Source organism: Typopeltis vanoorti, chromosome 20, assembly GCF_054136105.1.
Source record: "Typopeltis vanoorti isolate ZY-2024b chromosome 20, IOZ_Tvanoo_1.0, whole genome shotgun sequence".
Lineage (NCBI taxonomy): Eukaryota > Metazoa > Arthropoda > Arachnida > Uropygi > Thelyphonidae > Typopeltis > Typopeltis vanoorti.
Window position 1 is genome coordinate 108,608,306 of NC_143568.1, and position 17,624 is coordinate 108,625,929.

General features: G+C 35.0%; 2 protein-coding genes across 5 annotated transcripts in view; one reads left to right on the forward strand and one right to left on the reverse strand.

Moving 5' to 3' along the window:
* The window catches only part of LOC150095780 (kinesin-like protein KIF12), a 61,222-nt gene extending 52,599 nt beyond the window's left edge, over positions 1 to 8,623 (reverse strand). For all 4 annotated transcript variants that reach the window (XM_090410101.1, XM_090410100.1, XM_090410103.1 and 1 more), the window contains exon 1: positions 8,544 to 8,623. In XM_090410101.1, coding sequence (XP_090266227.1) covers positions 8,544 to 8,560 — 17 coding nt within the window. In that variant the 5' untranslated portion in view covers positions 8,561 to 8,623. The remainder of the gene's footprint in view (positions 1 to 8,543) is intronic.
* Aldh7A1 (aldehyde dehydrogenase 7 family member A1) overlaps positions 1 to 17,624 on the forward strand; it is a 453,020-nt gene that overhangs the window by 147,370 nt on the left and 288,026 nt on the right. The window lies entirely within an intron of this gene.

Consider the following 17,624-nt stretch of genomic DNA (forward strand, 5'->3'; position numbering starts at 1 on the left):
GTTTTCTTGGTAACTGGAGGTTCTAAAAGGAGTGGCTTGATGGGAAAGATTTGTTACCAGCGGTGAGTTTTTGCTGATAGATTCATGTTACGCGCAGGTTGAGATCTCTAGTTAAGTGAGAAATATGAGCAACCTCTGTATTTAGCGGGGTGTGGGCGCGCAGAATTAGCATATTTAGGTGGCCGTGTTCTTGTTTTTTACAGGAGGCAGTTGCTTGCTTGTCTCCTCATTTCGCGCATCGATACTCCGTCTTACAACAATGGGCGTGGGCAAACTGTTTGTGCAGTTTTGTTTGCCTAATTCCTACAGCTAACTTTATTGGGTTGAGGCCTTTCTTTTGAAGATCGGTGTGATTTCTTCTGTGGAAAGAGACTCTGTTACTTTTCGGAGTACAACGTTGAAGTTTTTCTCGCTTTAGGGCAAAATGTGTGATATGACAAACTGTTATTATCAACGAATTTGGTTAGCTCCCAGCAAAAGGTGAAATTGAAAATCACTTTTAAGGTGATGTTCAATTTCACATTAAAAGTGAAAGTTAGGATTAAGAACCAAGGGATGACAGCAGTTATCTTCTCTCTCTCTCTCCCAGACCTTAAAATCATCGATATCCACGTGCATAAGTTTCAATCCGACCATTTTGATGGACACAAGTTTTTTTAAAAAATGCATTGTTATTGTTACGCAAGCTTCTCCAAGTAGTCAAAAACTGAAGGAAAGGTCTCTCCCCCCCCCAAAAGTCGTACAATACCTAAATACTAGTGACGTCACGTTCTTATTTAGTGTCGTGGCTTATGCAACCTGCACTACACAATTCACGTCAATTTGATCGAAGGATTGCATTTTTATGAAGGTTTGAAGAGTGCATCAGTGCCCATATTAATTGGTCCAATGCAATTAATTGTAGGATAACTTTGAATACTTTAATTTATCAATTGATGTAATTTTAAATATACAAAGCATAAAGGTCAAATGAACAATAGGTATGCTTCACGCGCGCAGTTTATGTGAGAAGCACGAGGGTGCTTCTTGGTGAGATTAGATTATCATTGGCAAATACTAGAGCGAGACACGGATAATTTGAATTCGAATGACAAATAACAACTTTCAATTGGATTGGTTGACACAATAACCAATCACAGCCACTGATTTCCGCGTGCTGCTGTCTAAGGGCACACCCTGCCTCGCCTTCCAGGTGGTTTAAAACCACTGGAACCCTAATAATTGTACCCGCTGCGCCATCTGTACTTCTGTTCAAAGGTGTCCTTATTTGTGCACCCTGACTATTAACGTGCAATGTTTACTCGTTGAAAAGTGTCCTCTTCATGAAGCATAATCGCGTTTAATTTTAGGAATCACGCGAAGCCAATCAGGGGAGCCTTTAACAGGAATAAATGCAAAATATAACATTAGCCCACATATACTGCTCTATGTGGGCGCGTCTTCGATCATCCATCGAAGACGCGCCCACAGCATCCCCTGCTAGCTCCCCCCCCACACACACCATGAAGAACGCGGACATAATATACTTCCTAACCACTTTCTTCGTACTCGGTTTCCAGTGGTGATCCTGATTGTCACCCTCACCTTGGTGTATCACGCACATACCTTATCGCTGCCCTAATCTTATATTGGGGAAACTGGACGTACAATCCCTATCCTTAAAAAAAAGAAATAAAATACCAAACAGCACATTAAATATAATAATTTTTGTGAAGCTGCCCTCTCAGACCACGCTCTTAACACCCTACATCGAATTGATTGGAAAAGTACTTGTTCTTTGCATCATACAAAAACTTGCTATGAACGGAAATTTAAAGAAGCCTGTGAAATTTTGATTAACCACCCTAATCTTAATAATAATTGGGCTTAAAATTCCCAAGAATTTGGATGGCACACATCAGCCCACTTAGCTTCCAACAAACCCTGAATTTAGGACTCTGAGCAATTATCATTTTGTATTGGCCACTATCCATACCAGTTGCAATTTATATGTATACTTAGATAAGATATTTTGTTTTCTGTTTATTAATTTTTCTATTATTTTCTGTATGAACATGTTACTCTCCAGCTTAATTAACTTTGTAACCTAATAGATAATAATAATAATAATAATAATAATAATAATAATAATAATAATAATAATAACAGGAATTTAGCTTTGATGTAGTGAGTTTTTTTTTTTTTAAACACCAGAGGTCAGGCAAATAGTTTTGACGGTTGATCAGTAACTTTAACATACCATGTAGATTGTAGTGCAGCTTGTTTCTTTGTATATATGCGTATACTCCAGAAGATGACCTTCACGTGAAGGTCGAAACGTCGAGTGTTTATTTTGGTTTATATTAAAGGTTTGCTCTAACACGATAGTTTGTTTCCATAATTTTTCATAATGTATACTTTAACTGAATTTTCACTATGCCTCCCCCCCCAAGTTAAAAATGCATGATCACCCCAACCACTCGATCAACTCACTGATATTCACCGTCTCAGATGCTGTTTCTCGATCTGACATGCACCGCTGGTCCCTTCCAGCACATGTTATTTAAAGTGCTTATCTGTCAGTAATTCTACAGCTTTTTTCCTATCGCTCTATCGGTATTATGATCAGTTCTAGAGAAAGTTATAAGTACGGACAGACAAAATAAACATAAGTGCAAAAGTCACCTTCGCTAACAGCTGCTGTTTACCGGATTCGAACCGAAGTCTTTCTAACTAATGTGTGTATGTGCAGATTAACTACAACATAATTTTTTTTTTTATCAAACAGTTCGGCAAACAATGAACTACCATACATTATGGAAAGAACTGACTGAATGGTACGATGAAGCCAATAAAATTCTTAGGTTTTCGTAAACCTACCATCATACTGTGTGTCAGCATAAAAGATGTTTTGAGTGTAATTTATTCTGTTTACAGTGAACGGTTTTTTTAATCTTTAAATTCTAAGTAATAATTAGATTCTTTCTCTGTCTGGTGGGTGGGTGGGTCTTGGTTCTTTCGCACACTTTTAATGCGATCAAATCGTGTCACTTACCTGATAGAGGCAAGCTGTCACACCAGTACTTATGCAAATGTCGACTGCTGTCACCGTTTGATGCTACAAACGACTTCATCTTTAGCAGCCTGAACAGGAGTGCGTTTACCTACAGCGCATTAGTTCTTGCTCGCTTCCGAGAACATTGACGACCTTGCTGTGATAGTCTTTGACAGAATCACCAAATCCTCGTTACGCCACAAAGCAAAGAGATTAACTCGGAAACATTAAGAATCTGTTCCTCTTAAGGAAACCGAATCGAAATGTGACATTTACAGAAGACTTTTCATCGCTTCACACCGCATCTGAGTGGAGCACCGCGAATCCTTCTGCAATGGCCTTTCCAATCTATCATTTCCACATCCACTCTGTGCCTGCATTCAGAATTCTCCCAGATTTATACTCGCGCCTGCGCGTTCTATAAAACCCGCTGCATTTTGAGGTTTCTCAATTTTTCTGTAATTACATTATGCCCTCGTTTCTCGCGCATTACAAGTCCCCAGGGAGATGTGCTAATGGAATCGGGATTGTGCCTCTTGCTGGCCCATTAAGTCTATTAAGTTTTCCGAGTATGGCACTTGTGTTCCCCTGGATGTTCGAGGTGCTGACTGCGGCAGTGTGTGTGGTGGGATTGCCAAAGGCATTCTTGCATTATTTTCATAGAAAAATTGTTGGGTGATAATTTCACACGAAGTGGTATTTCTCTGTCTTTTTTTTTTTTTCTTATGTAAGCGTTGAGTGGAATGATGGTTTTAGTTTGATTATGCAATAAAGGTAGACGAACTTTTTTTACATAAGTTTATTGGAATTTTATTTACGAATCCATTTACGTCACTTCAAAAATTAATGGAATTATTTTAATTCCATTAATTTTTTTAATGGAATTATTTATTTTAGAAAATTTGAATTTTCTAAAAGTCACAGAAATCGAATTTATAAGTTCTTATAAATCGGCGTAAAGATCACTTCGTATTTGAATGCCTTACTAGCGAGCCCCCCCACCCCCCAAAAAAAAAGAATTTTATTCTCCTTACACAAACAAGACAAAATTACTTTAAAAAAACGTATTTCAGCCAATTTGCTTATTTACACGCGAATATAAAACCTCCCATAAACCTTATCTAGCAGTACGTGAACTGAAAACGAATCACGTGACCTATTTCCAGGTAATTCCGATGATCCCATTGCCTCATCTTGTTGTCTGCGGTTTTCTCTTTTGTTTGAGGACAAACATCGCTGGTAACATCGAACCATTCAACGCATTTTCGGTCGTGAAATCACTCGAGATAAAACGCTGATAACCTACATATTCTCGCACTCAATGTCTTTTTGGAATACCTCCCAGTAGAGTTGACGCACATCACGAGAAATATTCCTATTATTTAGTGATAAAGCACAAACGTCTTCTCTTATTAAACTCAGCTGTGTTCTGATGTTGTGATGGCATTTTGGAACCGAGTGTGGCGCTATTAATAACCCTCTCGTGCATTCTAGGAATACTAAGTAGAATGCGGTGCATTTTCAAGCAGATGTTCTCAGAATTATTAGGATTAAATCAGAAAACTCTCATGCTTCGTTTAATTCTATTCTCGCAGGCTTCTAGGTTACGATTCGACCATCTCTTGGTCATTCTAACCGGGTTCGAAAGTGTATCAGCGAATTCTCGTTTACTTCTTCGAGAAACTCAATCTTTTTTTTTTTAATTTCATCCCCAAGTTCTACGTCTGCTAACACATCGCTCGCCTGCACGGTACTACGAGACGAAGTTATCGGCGATATATCATTTTTACAAAGGTTACGTGCGATCATGCGAGACGTATTGGGGGTCATTGCCATCCTCGTTCTTCTGTCGCACGTCGAAGGGACATCCGCCCACTGAGTTCGGATTTCCGTAGGAAATGAGTTATTTAATACACGAAAAAAGGAGAAAGACAGATGGAATAAACCGAGAAATCTTCCACCCTGTTTCTGAGAAAAGGATGTTTTTGTGAGCAGTTGCGAGAACGACTTTGCGACGAGCGACTACTTCTGCGAACATTTCCCTTAAGTTCATGTTGGGGCCAACAAAACTCTCAATTCGGAAGATTGACGACATTTTTGGATCCGAAAATAAAAATAAAAATAAAACACTTAAGTTGGTGCATGTACGCAGACACCGATAATCAGGGCTCGACAAATACGCTCACCCCTCGACCCTGGCGAGTAAATTTCTGTCACTCGCCATCTTGTTCAGGGAAGAACTTTATTATTTGGATTTCACGGAGACAAAAGGCTGTTGGGAGTTAATTTTACAGGGTGTATATATTCTATTACTATTTATTTATTATAATAAACAAATATAAATAATAAATGTACTATATATTTCCCTGAAACAATATTGAAACATATTTTAATTTAAATTTAAAAAGTAATTCAACAAACTCTCAAAAATACTTTTTAAATTCTAACAATATACACCTTTAAATATTCTCTATCATATTGTTACAAATAATATACTAAGTGGCTTGAGAAGGTGATATCAATCGATCGTTGCGGTGATTAATACCCTTGGAGAGTAATGGATGGCAATGCTGTAGCCAATGAAGTCCTAACTGAGGCTCGGCTATTGCTGTTACCCTCCTGCCATGATCAGAGCTTTAATAGCTCAATAACACCTTATCCCTACACTGTCCTCTACAGATAACGGGGAATATGAAAGACATTCTTGCTTCGACCTTTTAAGGATCATAAGGATTATTGAGCAGAATAAGTTCTCAATACACAGTTATTTCTGTTCAGATTAGGATGATGAATGTGGGCTTCACAGCTTTATTCATACAAACTTGCTAATAAAAATTGACTCCTATGTAAAATTTTAGTTTTTATTCTAATGCATCCTGTCTTTTTTTTTTTTTTTTTTGGAAAAGTTTTTAAGTGGGCCATCGACTGTTTCGAAGGAAGAGGAAACACAAATAAAAATACATTTTTGACACATCATTTACTTGTGGACAGTTCAGAACAATTCTGGGGGATACATTGCGTGTTAATAAGTGATGTACTTCTCCAAGAGGTTTGCTTAAACCTATTTCAAGCACTCATCAAGGGTCTTCTCACACTTAAATTAATAGATGAGCTGATTACTGTTTTGATTCAGGCGAATCGATGGACGACAGGAGCATTACTTCTGTTATTATGTAGCTTTCCAATATTTAGCACTAAACTTGAGCTCTTCTTCTTAATAAGTCAAGAAATCAAGGATGTTTTGTCATTTTTCCATTACTGAGTTTACATCTCACCCATGGAAGATCCGGAATAAAGGGTTTTGAACATCAGCAGAAAGTGGTCCTTGACATACTTATGTATATGTGTACATGTGAGCAATTGATTTTTTTTTCACACGTTGCACAGAATCTTAAGTGATTCTGTGCAACGTGTGAAAAAAAAATCAATTGCTCACATGTACACACATACATAGCACGCAAATATATAGACTTGCCTCAACCCTAGTTTATAAATAAAAGACATAAGTGCAGGTGGATGCATATTTTTGCTTACTTAATCGTTATTTTATTATTTTATTTATTTATTTTCTTATATTATTATTATTAGTAGTAGTAGTATACAATATTTTATAATAATAATTATAATTTTAATAATAATTATAATTTTAATAATAATCATAATATAATATAATTATTAGTAGTATAATAGTCTATGCAAACACATCAAACAGCCACCTAACAAAATTAGAAACGTTACATAGCAAAATTGTGTCAACAGTGATTTGGACACCTTACACGCAACAACCAATATCCGACCAGCACATGGAGATACACAGAATCCTGAGCATTAAAACTCTGAAACACTACATGACATTAACAAGGAATTACTTCAACAGCACCTATCGAAACAACAGAGACACATATCGTATAACACGACCTACAACAACTCTCTACATCCCTACACCCTTCAACAACTCATATGGTTCTTCTGTGAGATCACATCAGATACCCACGCTACTCAATAACCTACCAAGAAATTTAAAACACAGATGACTACACAACATTAAACCACGAACTCTGGAAAATATATCAACAAAGTTAATATAGCATTAATACTAATATACACATCACAAATTACCACCATCCAATGCCTACATCCCATACATAAACAGTAACAACAACATAAATAGCGAAGGCTAATCCCACTCTCTTCACAAAAGCTAACCCAAGCTTCGAAGTAGGCGGGATTAACTTGCCTCATTTATCTACACGTAATCCTCATAATCAAAGACTGCAAATTATGTTTCAGTACGGTGTATAATAATAATGAAAATACAGATAATTATATATATATATATATATAAAAGTATATGAATTTGTATCCAAATAAAAAATATTGAAAAGAAATAATGTGTCTTAAACTGCGTACAGAATATTTTACAGAGCATCAAGTGTAATATGCAGTAATTGTAAATACTCTGTACGATGAAAATAGAAAAATTGTTATTTTATACGTAATGTGTAAACATGCAAAAAAACGTCTGTAATAATCATATGTATGTAATTTATCTGAGACGTTATCATATTATTATTATTATTATCCAAAAATTCCGTGTAATCTTCATTGTTAATATATTACATGAACACATCACATGTTGTAAGTATAGATGCAAAAAAAGTATTATTATCAAATTTTTAATTGAAATGCAATGTAGAAAATGAATCACATAACAAAACACTTTGTGCTGAATTTTGTAAAAATTATAAAATTTTTACAAAAAATTTTACAAGCTGGGATATCACTAAAGAGGATTATTTTGATTGTGTAAATATTTTAGAAATCAATTAAAAAAATTTATTGAAGATTAAAAATCACAAAAAAAATATTATTATTTAAAAAGCATTATGTACGTGCAATTATCTGTTATACACAATTGTGTTCATGTAGTGTATGTAATTTATCTGAGAAATAATAAAATGTTAAATTATTAAATATATATATATTATTTTTATTTTAATATTTATTTATAATTTTGCGTATTTCGAAGAATATTCGCTTAATTAGTACTGCATTATTATAATTTACACCAGATGGCTCCAGCTTCGGTATCACGTGCACATCGTTTTTTTTTTTTTTTCTAAATTTACTAAACAGCCTGCCAATCAATTGAACTTTGACACCGAATAAAAAATATTCATTATCACTTGAGAAAAACATAAAATATGCAAATAAAAACACTAAAAAACAATTAACAAAAATTGGAATAACTGCAATTATTAATTCTAAATTCAATTACGTGTTTTTGTTAAGAGAATAAATAATTGCCATATTAGAACAGCGCCAAACGATATTTACACTATTATCACATTGGAACGCGGCACGAGGCGCAGTTTTGACCAATACAGTTGTTACCATGGCAACGCAGCTGAGGCGCACGTGGAAAACAAGTCGCTCGTAATACTGAAAATAAATTGTTCTAATTTATTTTCGAATAAAGGAATTAAAAAAGCACAAAAGACGTACTTACAGACTTCCATTCATCATATCTGCCAGAGAAGATTTAAGTTTTCATTGTATTTAAGTGGATGTTCGTTAACAGCATCTCTAATCTCCTTGCAATAGTCGTAAAAGCATGTTGCGAATGTGCTGCCCTCTTGCGGATTAAACGTCACGCTGGTGAATAAAAAAAAAATGGAAATAATCGATTATTTATTTCAGATTTGTTTATATTTGCATTGATTGTTAATGGGAAAAAAAAATAGAAACCTATTCGGTTATTGTTTATTCGTTTTAAGTAAATTAAACGTAGATTTTTAAACGATATATATTAGTAAATACTGAAACTTAAAATACTTTTTTTTTTTTTTCTTACTGTAGTTTTGGATAAGTTAGAATATTTTAATTTTTCTGATTCGGGTGAAAATTCTGGTTATGTATTTTCCTCACTTGTCGTGGTTCTAAATAACAAAGGGCAAACGGGCCTTTCCACATCGATCGCACAGCAAAAATAAATAAATAAATAAATAAAAATAAATAAATAAATAAAATAAAAATAAATAAAATAAAATTAAAATACTGTTTTGTTTTGAAGGAATAGCCGCTAAATAAAAACTACCATGTATTCTTAAACTGCTAATAATCACCACAGCGTCGGATCAACACTCCCTGGGATTTTTTTAAATTATTATTTTTCCAATCAGCCAAGCTTTGTATAATCAGTTCAGTTGTGGAGTTCGTAGCCCCCTGCAGACATTTTTTCCAGCAACCAATACATTTAATGACTTAAGCCCATTAAAATGTGACATACAGCTCCGTAGCAAAGTGACGTTGACCTTTCTGTCCTCCCCCAGCATTTTACGTTGTCAGAAATTTATAGATTGCCCTCCGCTAAGGGATTGTCTCAGTTTTACCCATGGGTGAAATTTATAAGGGCTTAGTTATAAATACTGCGTGTAATTTGTGTTTATGTTATTATTATGTGCAATTACATTGATGGAAGTCAAACTATTGGAATCTACGCAATTATTCCTTTAATTTTGTGTTCTACGGGGGGGGGGAGTGAGGAATCATCTACACCAGTAGTTCTCAAACGTTTTACCTGTGCGCCCCACCTGACAAGAGAAAAGACTGTCAACTCTCCCCCGCAGCCGGTTTTATTTATCAAAATAGAAGTCATACTAAGTTTGACGTTTTATTCAGTTTATTTTGTGTTTTCTACATACTATTGAACAGTTTTTGACCCAAAATAATTAAAGTATCATAATATTAGACCTACAATAAAAATTAGCCAAAATTTGTATTGAAATGAAACAATATTTAACTAACAAGTATTTAATTTTTCTCTGTAAAAATAATCAAACATTTAAATGTCAAAGTCTAAAGTGACGGATGGGCCTGCTTTGGGGAACAAAGTTTATCAAAATTCCTTGTGTAATATCGGAAATGGCCACTCTAAGTTCCAAATCGTTCAGTAAATAAATATCGTTCAATATTTAGTCTTGAACGACACTTTGACTTCACAGCTGCCAAATAAGTTCGCATAAATAAGTTGTTGCGAAAGAAATAAGGATCTTCAATGCTTTTTGGCTCAAAGTTGGGAATTCCTTGCCAATATGTATTCAGAACTCAGACGAAGACAATACCTTAAATTTATTTTTCAGCGAAGTATCACCAGTGAGATCGATGAGTTGTTCTTGCTCATGTACGTTCAGAGATGATGGTCCTGGTGCAGTTTTAATTTTTAGCTGTAGGAAAGTATGCCGCGCCCCACTTTCAATCTATTCGCGCCCCACAGTTTGAGAACCACTGACTACATCATTGTTCAACTCGGCAAAAAAACAGACAAGGGCTCTCTCTCAATTTGAAGTTGCGTCTAAGGATGATTAACATAAGGCGCAGTGGACATGCGTAAAATATTGATTTTGTTAAAGCATTCAGAAAATATCATCAGTAAATGAAAAAAATCTGTTTGGCTACTTAATTTCATTGTACGAATGTATACACAAGCTCCACCCCCACCGAGTGGCCCCCGATTCTTCATCGAAGCATTCTGTATATTATGGGATTGATTTTTACATGTAACTCCCACCCACAAAAACATTTTCAACGTATAATACTGTTGGATTCTGATTATGTAGAGATTAGAGTAATTATTATTTGCTTCAGAATCCAACATGATCTTCCATCACAAAGGCTAGACTCGTAAATATTATTTAATGTAAACAACTTATTTTATAAATTAATATTCATATAACTAACTTAATTATATCTAATATTTAATTATTTAATCAAAGATATGTGTTAATGATAATAAGATTCTGTATTAAATATTATTAAGCTATTTTATTTATTGTTATGTCAATATTGTAAGAACTTATATTTGTAATTTAACTACGCATTTATTGAAAAGCAAATATTCTAATTATTCCTGTTTTGTGAAAGCTTAACGTTATGTAATAACTCAATGTAGTGGTATAGCCTAATGTAACATTCGCGAGAATGTTTACGTTTATCGGTTGTCATAGAGACGCGTGAAATAAACGAGCGCGAGTGGAACAGAGCGTGGGAGAAATAAGAAGAGAAAATGTATACGAAGTAAGGGAGTAGGAAGAGAAACTTGGAAGTAAAAGGTATCAAGGGGATAAAGTAGAGAAGTAGAAGTAAATAAAAGGTTCTTAAGGGTAGGAGTTAAGTGGATAATTTTTATAAGTGAGCAAGGACGAAACGAATTTTATAGTTAGCTGAAAGTGAAATCAGCAATAATAATAGAAAGGAAATTAATGCTACAATCGGATAAAGTAGAAAGCTGGACGTTTAAGGAAGAATTCTGAATAAACCCAGCTGGTCTAGAATTGCGGCTTATTTCCGATTTACCCTAAAAAGAACCTCACAGTGTTTTAATTAGTTTATGAGTGATTACGAGGATAGATGAAGTACCCTGAATTTGATGTCTAGAATTCTGAAGTGCATTTGATAGTGCTTTAAGTATGACCGTGGATAAGTCTTGTTGATGTGTTTTTTTTTTTTTGTAAGATAAATAAATTCCAAAATTTTGCTCAGAACATAAATGATGTACTAGGAACTAATTCCGGTAAGGTTTATCATAGTGTATTATTTCAATGCTTGAAGAATTGTGTGTTAATTACGCTATGCTTAACGCTACTTTAACCGTGGAAACTCTTCGTGAATGAGAGTTGGAGATAAGAATTGTTTGAAAGATATTTTCAGCTATTAGTACTTGTGATATTTTGAACTTATAGCATGACTGAGAATTGTGTGAAAACTGACTAGATTGGATGTTCTGCTTATTTAATTTAAGTGTGGAAACTTCGTAATCCAGAAGCTGAGAATGTGCATGTGAAGACTTGGAAGATAGTGCTAATGTGATTAACTTGACTTAATGTTTGACTTGTTTCTGCTATAAAAATTAGAAGTAAAATTTATGTATGTGTTATATGACCTATATTAAATGCTTCATTTGTTAATCTAACTATTGTATTTGCCTGAATTTCTTTTTACTGCACCGTTCACAAAAATTCGAATCTAGCGGGAATCCTAGAAAGAAAATAAATACTTCGGCCTGATTGAATGAAAGGACTGCTAACTAACTTTGAATTGATCGTACTATTTCATATAGACTTATCTAAGGATAGAGTGGCGCAGTATAAAAGAAATTTCTCTACCCTTGGATTAGTGATCAATTTACAATTAGTTGTGTTTTATTTTATGAAAGTGACTTGTAACAAGATGGCGGATTCGAACACAACATGAAGAAAACAACGTCACGACAATACATTCTGTACCGTGGATGGGCTAAGGCTTTATATATATTTGTATTTTAACGCATCTTGAAGCCACTTCAGAGCTTCAATACGTAAGATGGGAATTGTTTAGATAGCGTAATAGTTTCACTACTGAATTATATTTTCTTTTTACAAGACTGAAAAACGACTTTTTTTTTACTCGAGATATTGGCAAAGAGAAAAAGGTGGGTGTGTAAACACAAAGACTAATCAATTTGACACAACTTCCTCGTAACAGACATCTTTTCTTACATCAAATTGATGTGACACTGAGTCGGTCGTTTCTTTGAGTGTTTCCGCTGGTCTCCGACATACTTATTGATTGTAATTACCTTGAACCACACCAACTGCCAATCTTTAGCCAGAGAAAGACAAAATGCAACGCGACACACTTCTATTTTGATGTCAAAAAAGAAAGGCATCTTCATTGACTGGATTCGCAGTGTTCCACCACATAATTCGTATCATGTTTTCGGGTATATATTTTCAACTGCACGCTTTCTTCAAACTAATAAAAAACCACTACAATCCGAAACAGTAAAAAAAGCCATCTCTGATAGAATATTAGCGTAGACAGGCGAGCATTGCAATCAGGACTTGGCAACCACCCAGATAAGTATGTTTTCTATTTAATGTATCCTTTACGACACTGTTTTTCAAAGTTAGGATCACAATACATAATTTATCAAAAAAGTAGTTGCATTTTGAACAATGCGTTTATGTATGCAGAAGTTTAAATGTATACAAATTTCTATTATACAGTTTCAATACGTCTCCATGGTAACAGCTCTACGAAATTTAATAAAGGCGATGACTGACAATTAATAAAAATCACGTGATCCGGGTGGTCATGTGATTTTTTAATTGTTGTCAGCCAATCCATTTAAATGCTTTTTTTATAGTGATTTTGGCTTATTAGCATATAATACCAATTATTAAAGCAGGAGGCTATCATCGGTCTTGATTTTCTGATTCTCATTTATTGTGAGATAACCACACCTAGCAATGAATATTTCATACTTCCTCTTTGTTATTTTCTCTCGTATCGTGACTAGCACTTAAGGCGATATTAATGCTTCTATTAAGAATACGAGGTTATATTTCAGCAAAGTCAAATATCAAAGGTTTTCATTTTTTAGCAACTAAAAATATCTCTTGTAACAGCGAATATTAATCCCTTTTTTTCTTGTACGGGAACTATTTCCTGATGCCAGTACCTAAACACGCATTACATCAAACTTAAGTGCTCACTGGTATTAAAGCGGCTAAGAACGTCTTTTTAGGACCCACGAATTAGGGGCCCACTTCAAAAAGTTTGCAAAAAATGAAAATTATCTTTAGGATTATTGCTGCAACCATATTTTTATTATATTTTATTAGGATGCCCCTCTTGGTCTCGACCTCAAATAAGCATGTCTTATAGTTACGTTAAAGATACGAGGACATTTTATACTTGGTTTTAATCCTCTTCCCATGTAAGCAAAACAAAGTTTGTTTTGCGCGTGAAATATATTAACGTCTGAGCTACTAATAAATGGAGGCTAATGACGTCATATCACTTCCTTTAGTATGTATCGCATACTGCAAAGTACACCCCCTTTTAGGCGTGTATAATGCAATGCATAATGGGAAAGACTGGTTTCGACCCAGACCGGTTTCAACTTTTATTGAGGTCTCATCAGTGGAAGCCAGACCCAGGAGAGATACCAAGGTTGAAGTAATGCAGAAGTCATACATATTTCACATATACAAGTATCCCACAGGTGCTTGACCTTCTTAATAAAAAAATCTTTGGGCCCGGCTCCCACTGAAAGAGACCTCAATAAAGGTCGACACCCACACCAAACCCGTATGCTCATATTTTAAGTCTTCAATGTTCGTATTTAGTAAGACTGAACTATTTATTAGTTTTCAGACATTTAATCACTACCGATATTTCTCTCTAAATAACTACACAAATCCCCACTAGATGGCGCCACTGGTGGTATAAACTTTCTCCCCCCCCTCAAATTAAAATCGACATTGTTCTTTTGCAGTTACTTCGAAAACTTCATAGAAGAATATGTGGGTTTCTTTCTTGGCATAGTTTTCATGACATTTTCGACAATCAACACAACAGCACGTACACGAGTAGGGAACAATGCAGACTTGCGCCAGTTCGTGATGGTAGCTACAATGAATACTTCGTCTACTATAACACAGACGCGTGTTTTTTTTTTTTTTTTAATCTATCTGATAGGGCAAACAAATTTAAAAGTTAATTGTTAAGTGTGGCATTTTATGTCTGTTTTCTTACGGTCGTATTTATTGTTTCTGGTTTACATTCTTTTAAAAAGCCATTGGAAGACGAGTTTTCTAATAGTAAAACAATTTGGAACTTTTTTTATGTCTTAAACTAGGAATTTATTAAAAATAATTTAACTGTACCAAGTTTTAGTATTTGTTAGTTATATAAGTAAGCAATTTTGGGAAGCTCTTAAAGCACGAAGATAATATCAGATAAAATACTGACGTTTCCACTTACCTGTGCTTCATACAACATGCACAGACCCAACAGGGGCATACGGGAGCGACGCTAACTCCGAAAATGAGCCAATAACCAACGGTCCAACTATCCATTTACCTGCACACCGACGTCATTCTGTCACGTGACAGAAACTCGAGAGAATGTGGCCGGCCGAGTTGGACGCTCCATTCATAGATCTCGGAATCGCTCCCCCCGTATTAAGTTATCGGCGAGTGAACTTTATCTTCTTCATGCGTTTATTCCATCGATGGAATATCTTGGACGGAGTCATCAGCGCGTGTTTTTAAGACACTGATCGTGTATTGTGATTATGAGCGTGTTAAAGCAGTTCGATAGGCACGCAATCAAACACTGGCGAGGTCAGCGACCTCTCGATGACGCAACCCAACGCAGACAAAACATATTTGGATACTGTGGCTAAAATTAAATAATTAATACTATAAAATATTTTTATAATATCTCTCTCTATGCGAAGAAATACTAAGCCTACATCCCACACGATAGCAGATGAGTTACGACATTCAACGTTGGTAGACGTTGAATGTCGCTGCACTGCATAGCACGCGAGTTATGCAGAGAAGTTACACATCCAGATTTCTGTTACTTTATATAAATTAATCAAGTGTTTTTGTTTTTTGTTTTTTTTCGTGGTGAATTTGACAACAGATATTATTGGATACTATTAATAATTATTTGATAACAAAGTCATTAATTAAACTCACAAGCCAGTTATTAAATTTCCAACCAACCAATCACATTTTATATATCTTAGACTAAATATTTGAATTGGGAAATGCTGTCTTAGACTAAAGTATTTATTTGTTTTAATTGTAAGTAATCTTAAGATTTTTCAGAGTAATAAAACTTCTTAAGTGCTAGTTTGTTTTTTAAGATTGCTTTAAGAACTTCGTAAGATGAGTTATAGAAAACTGAGGTTTAATAAAGGAAGGCTTTTTTTTTACGTTAATCAAAGTAACAAATGGTGAAGAAAGATAAAACTACAAATCCAATGAGATCACAACGATGACTCCCTATCTAGATTTGGCCAAGGAGACGATTCGATTCGCATTCTTCATATTAAATCAATTTTGAGGGGATTCACCTTATAGATATTTTAATCTTAATGATCATCATTAAGATTTAAATTGATATTCATGATTTTAATAAAACCACACGTATTTGTGGATGAATTAGAAATTCTTTGAAAGCCCTTAGTTCTCTTTTCGGGTTGTTTGAGTTGCAATTGAGAGGGACCCAGAAAAGATTCCTCACCAAGCTGTCCAAAACTCCTCTTGATATCATAGCCTAGCAGTTCCTCCCCCCCCATGACATAATAATGACGGCAAGGTTATTCGCTAGTTAATCTGGAAGTCTCCTAAAGTAACACCGTTATGGTTCAGACCAGTATACAGTCTAGAAGGCAATCTGCTAAACAACCGGCTTAAAGCAGTGCCTTTGAAAAGAAAAAACACTGTTTTCAACTCTTAAACATTTCCTGTAAGAACAGAGATGCATAAAACCAGGAATTTGCTCCATTTCATTTAAAAATTACATTTCGCACAGGATGAAAACTCATCTGCTATCGTGTGGGATGTAGGCTTAGTATTTCTTCGCATAGAGAGAGATATTATAAAAATATTTTATAGTATTAATTATTTATTTAAAATAAGTATATAATAATATAATGAAATTTACAAAATAAGTTTATACAGGGTGTCCCAAAATTTACGCAAGATTTAAATTTGAATTTAAATGTTGCCAACGAGACAACACTTTGTCTCGTTGGCAACACTTTACAAAAAAAAAGACAGCGTGACAGTTCAGGGTTATTAAAAATGGAGCGCTACACGAAAGAACAACGCTTGAATGGATTATGGAACAACAACAAGTGGATGCTTATTTTTCGAACAAAATCATCTTCAGCGATGAGGCTCATTTTCATCTTGATGGCTTCGTTAATCGACAAAGTTAATGGTGCTCGCTATCGCGACATGATAATCCAGTTTTTTGTGCCTAAATTGCAAGATATGGATGTGGACGACATGTAGTTTCAACAAGACGGTGCCACATGCCATACAGCCCAAATTGGCCGCCCGCCCAGATCATGTGACTTAACGCCGTTGGACTTTTTTCTTTGGGGTTTTTTGAAGTCTAAGGTTTATGCCAACAAGCCCACGACCACCCACGCCTTGAAAGAGGAAATTGAGCACTGTATCAACGAAATTCAGCCACATTTATGCAAAACGGTCATTGAAAATTTCGACAAAAGAGTGCATATATGCCAGCAAAGCCGTGGAGGCCATTTACCCGATATGCTATTCCATGCATAACCCTATACTGTATACTTTATGAATCAATAAGAAATTACAATTTTTAATTAAAAACCTGTTTTCTATCAAAATTACTTCTTGCGTGAATTTTGGGACACCCTGTATTAAAAATATATATTTCCTCATTATAATAACAGAAATGTAAAATAATCCACGTGGAATCACATACAACCTGGTGGCGACACTTGCTAATAAATTTCCGGACACTTTGCAGGACAATATCCATCAGTGAGAGATTGCGGGTAAGGGTGATTGCAGTGAGTCAGTAATTCTGGAGAGGGTAGCATAGTGATTTAGTGAGATTATAGTGAGTAGTCATTTACTGATGAATCGGGATTATTCTCCAAGTGTTGGAACCTCATTACAAAAGGACTACAGGAGCGTTTCTGAGCGGTGGTGACGAGAAAACGTACTAAGGTGAGCACAAGCCAATTCTCTATCTGTGTGCA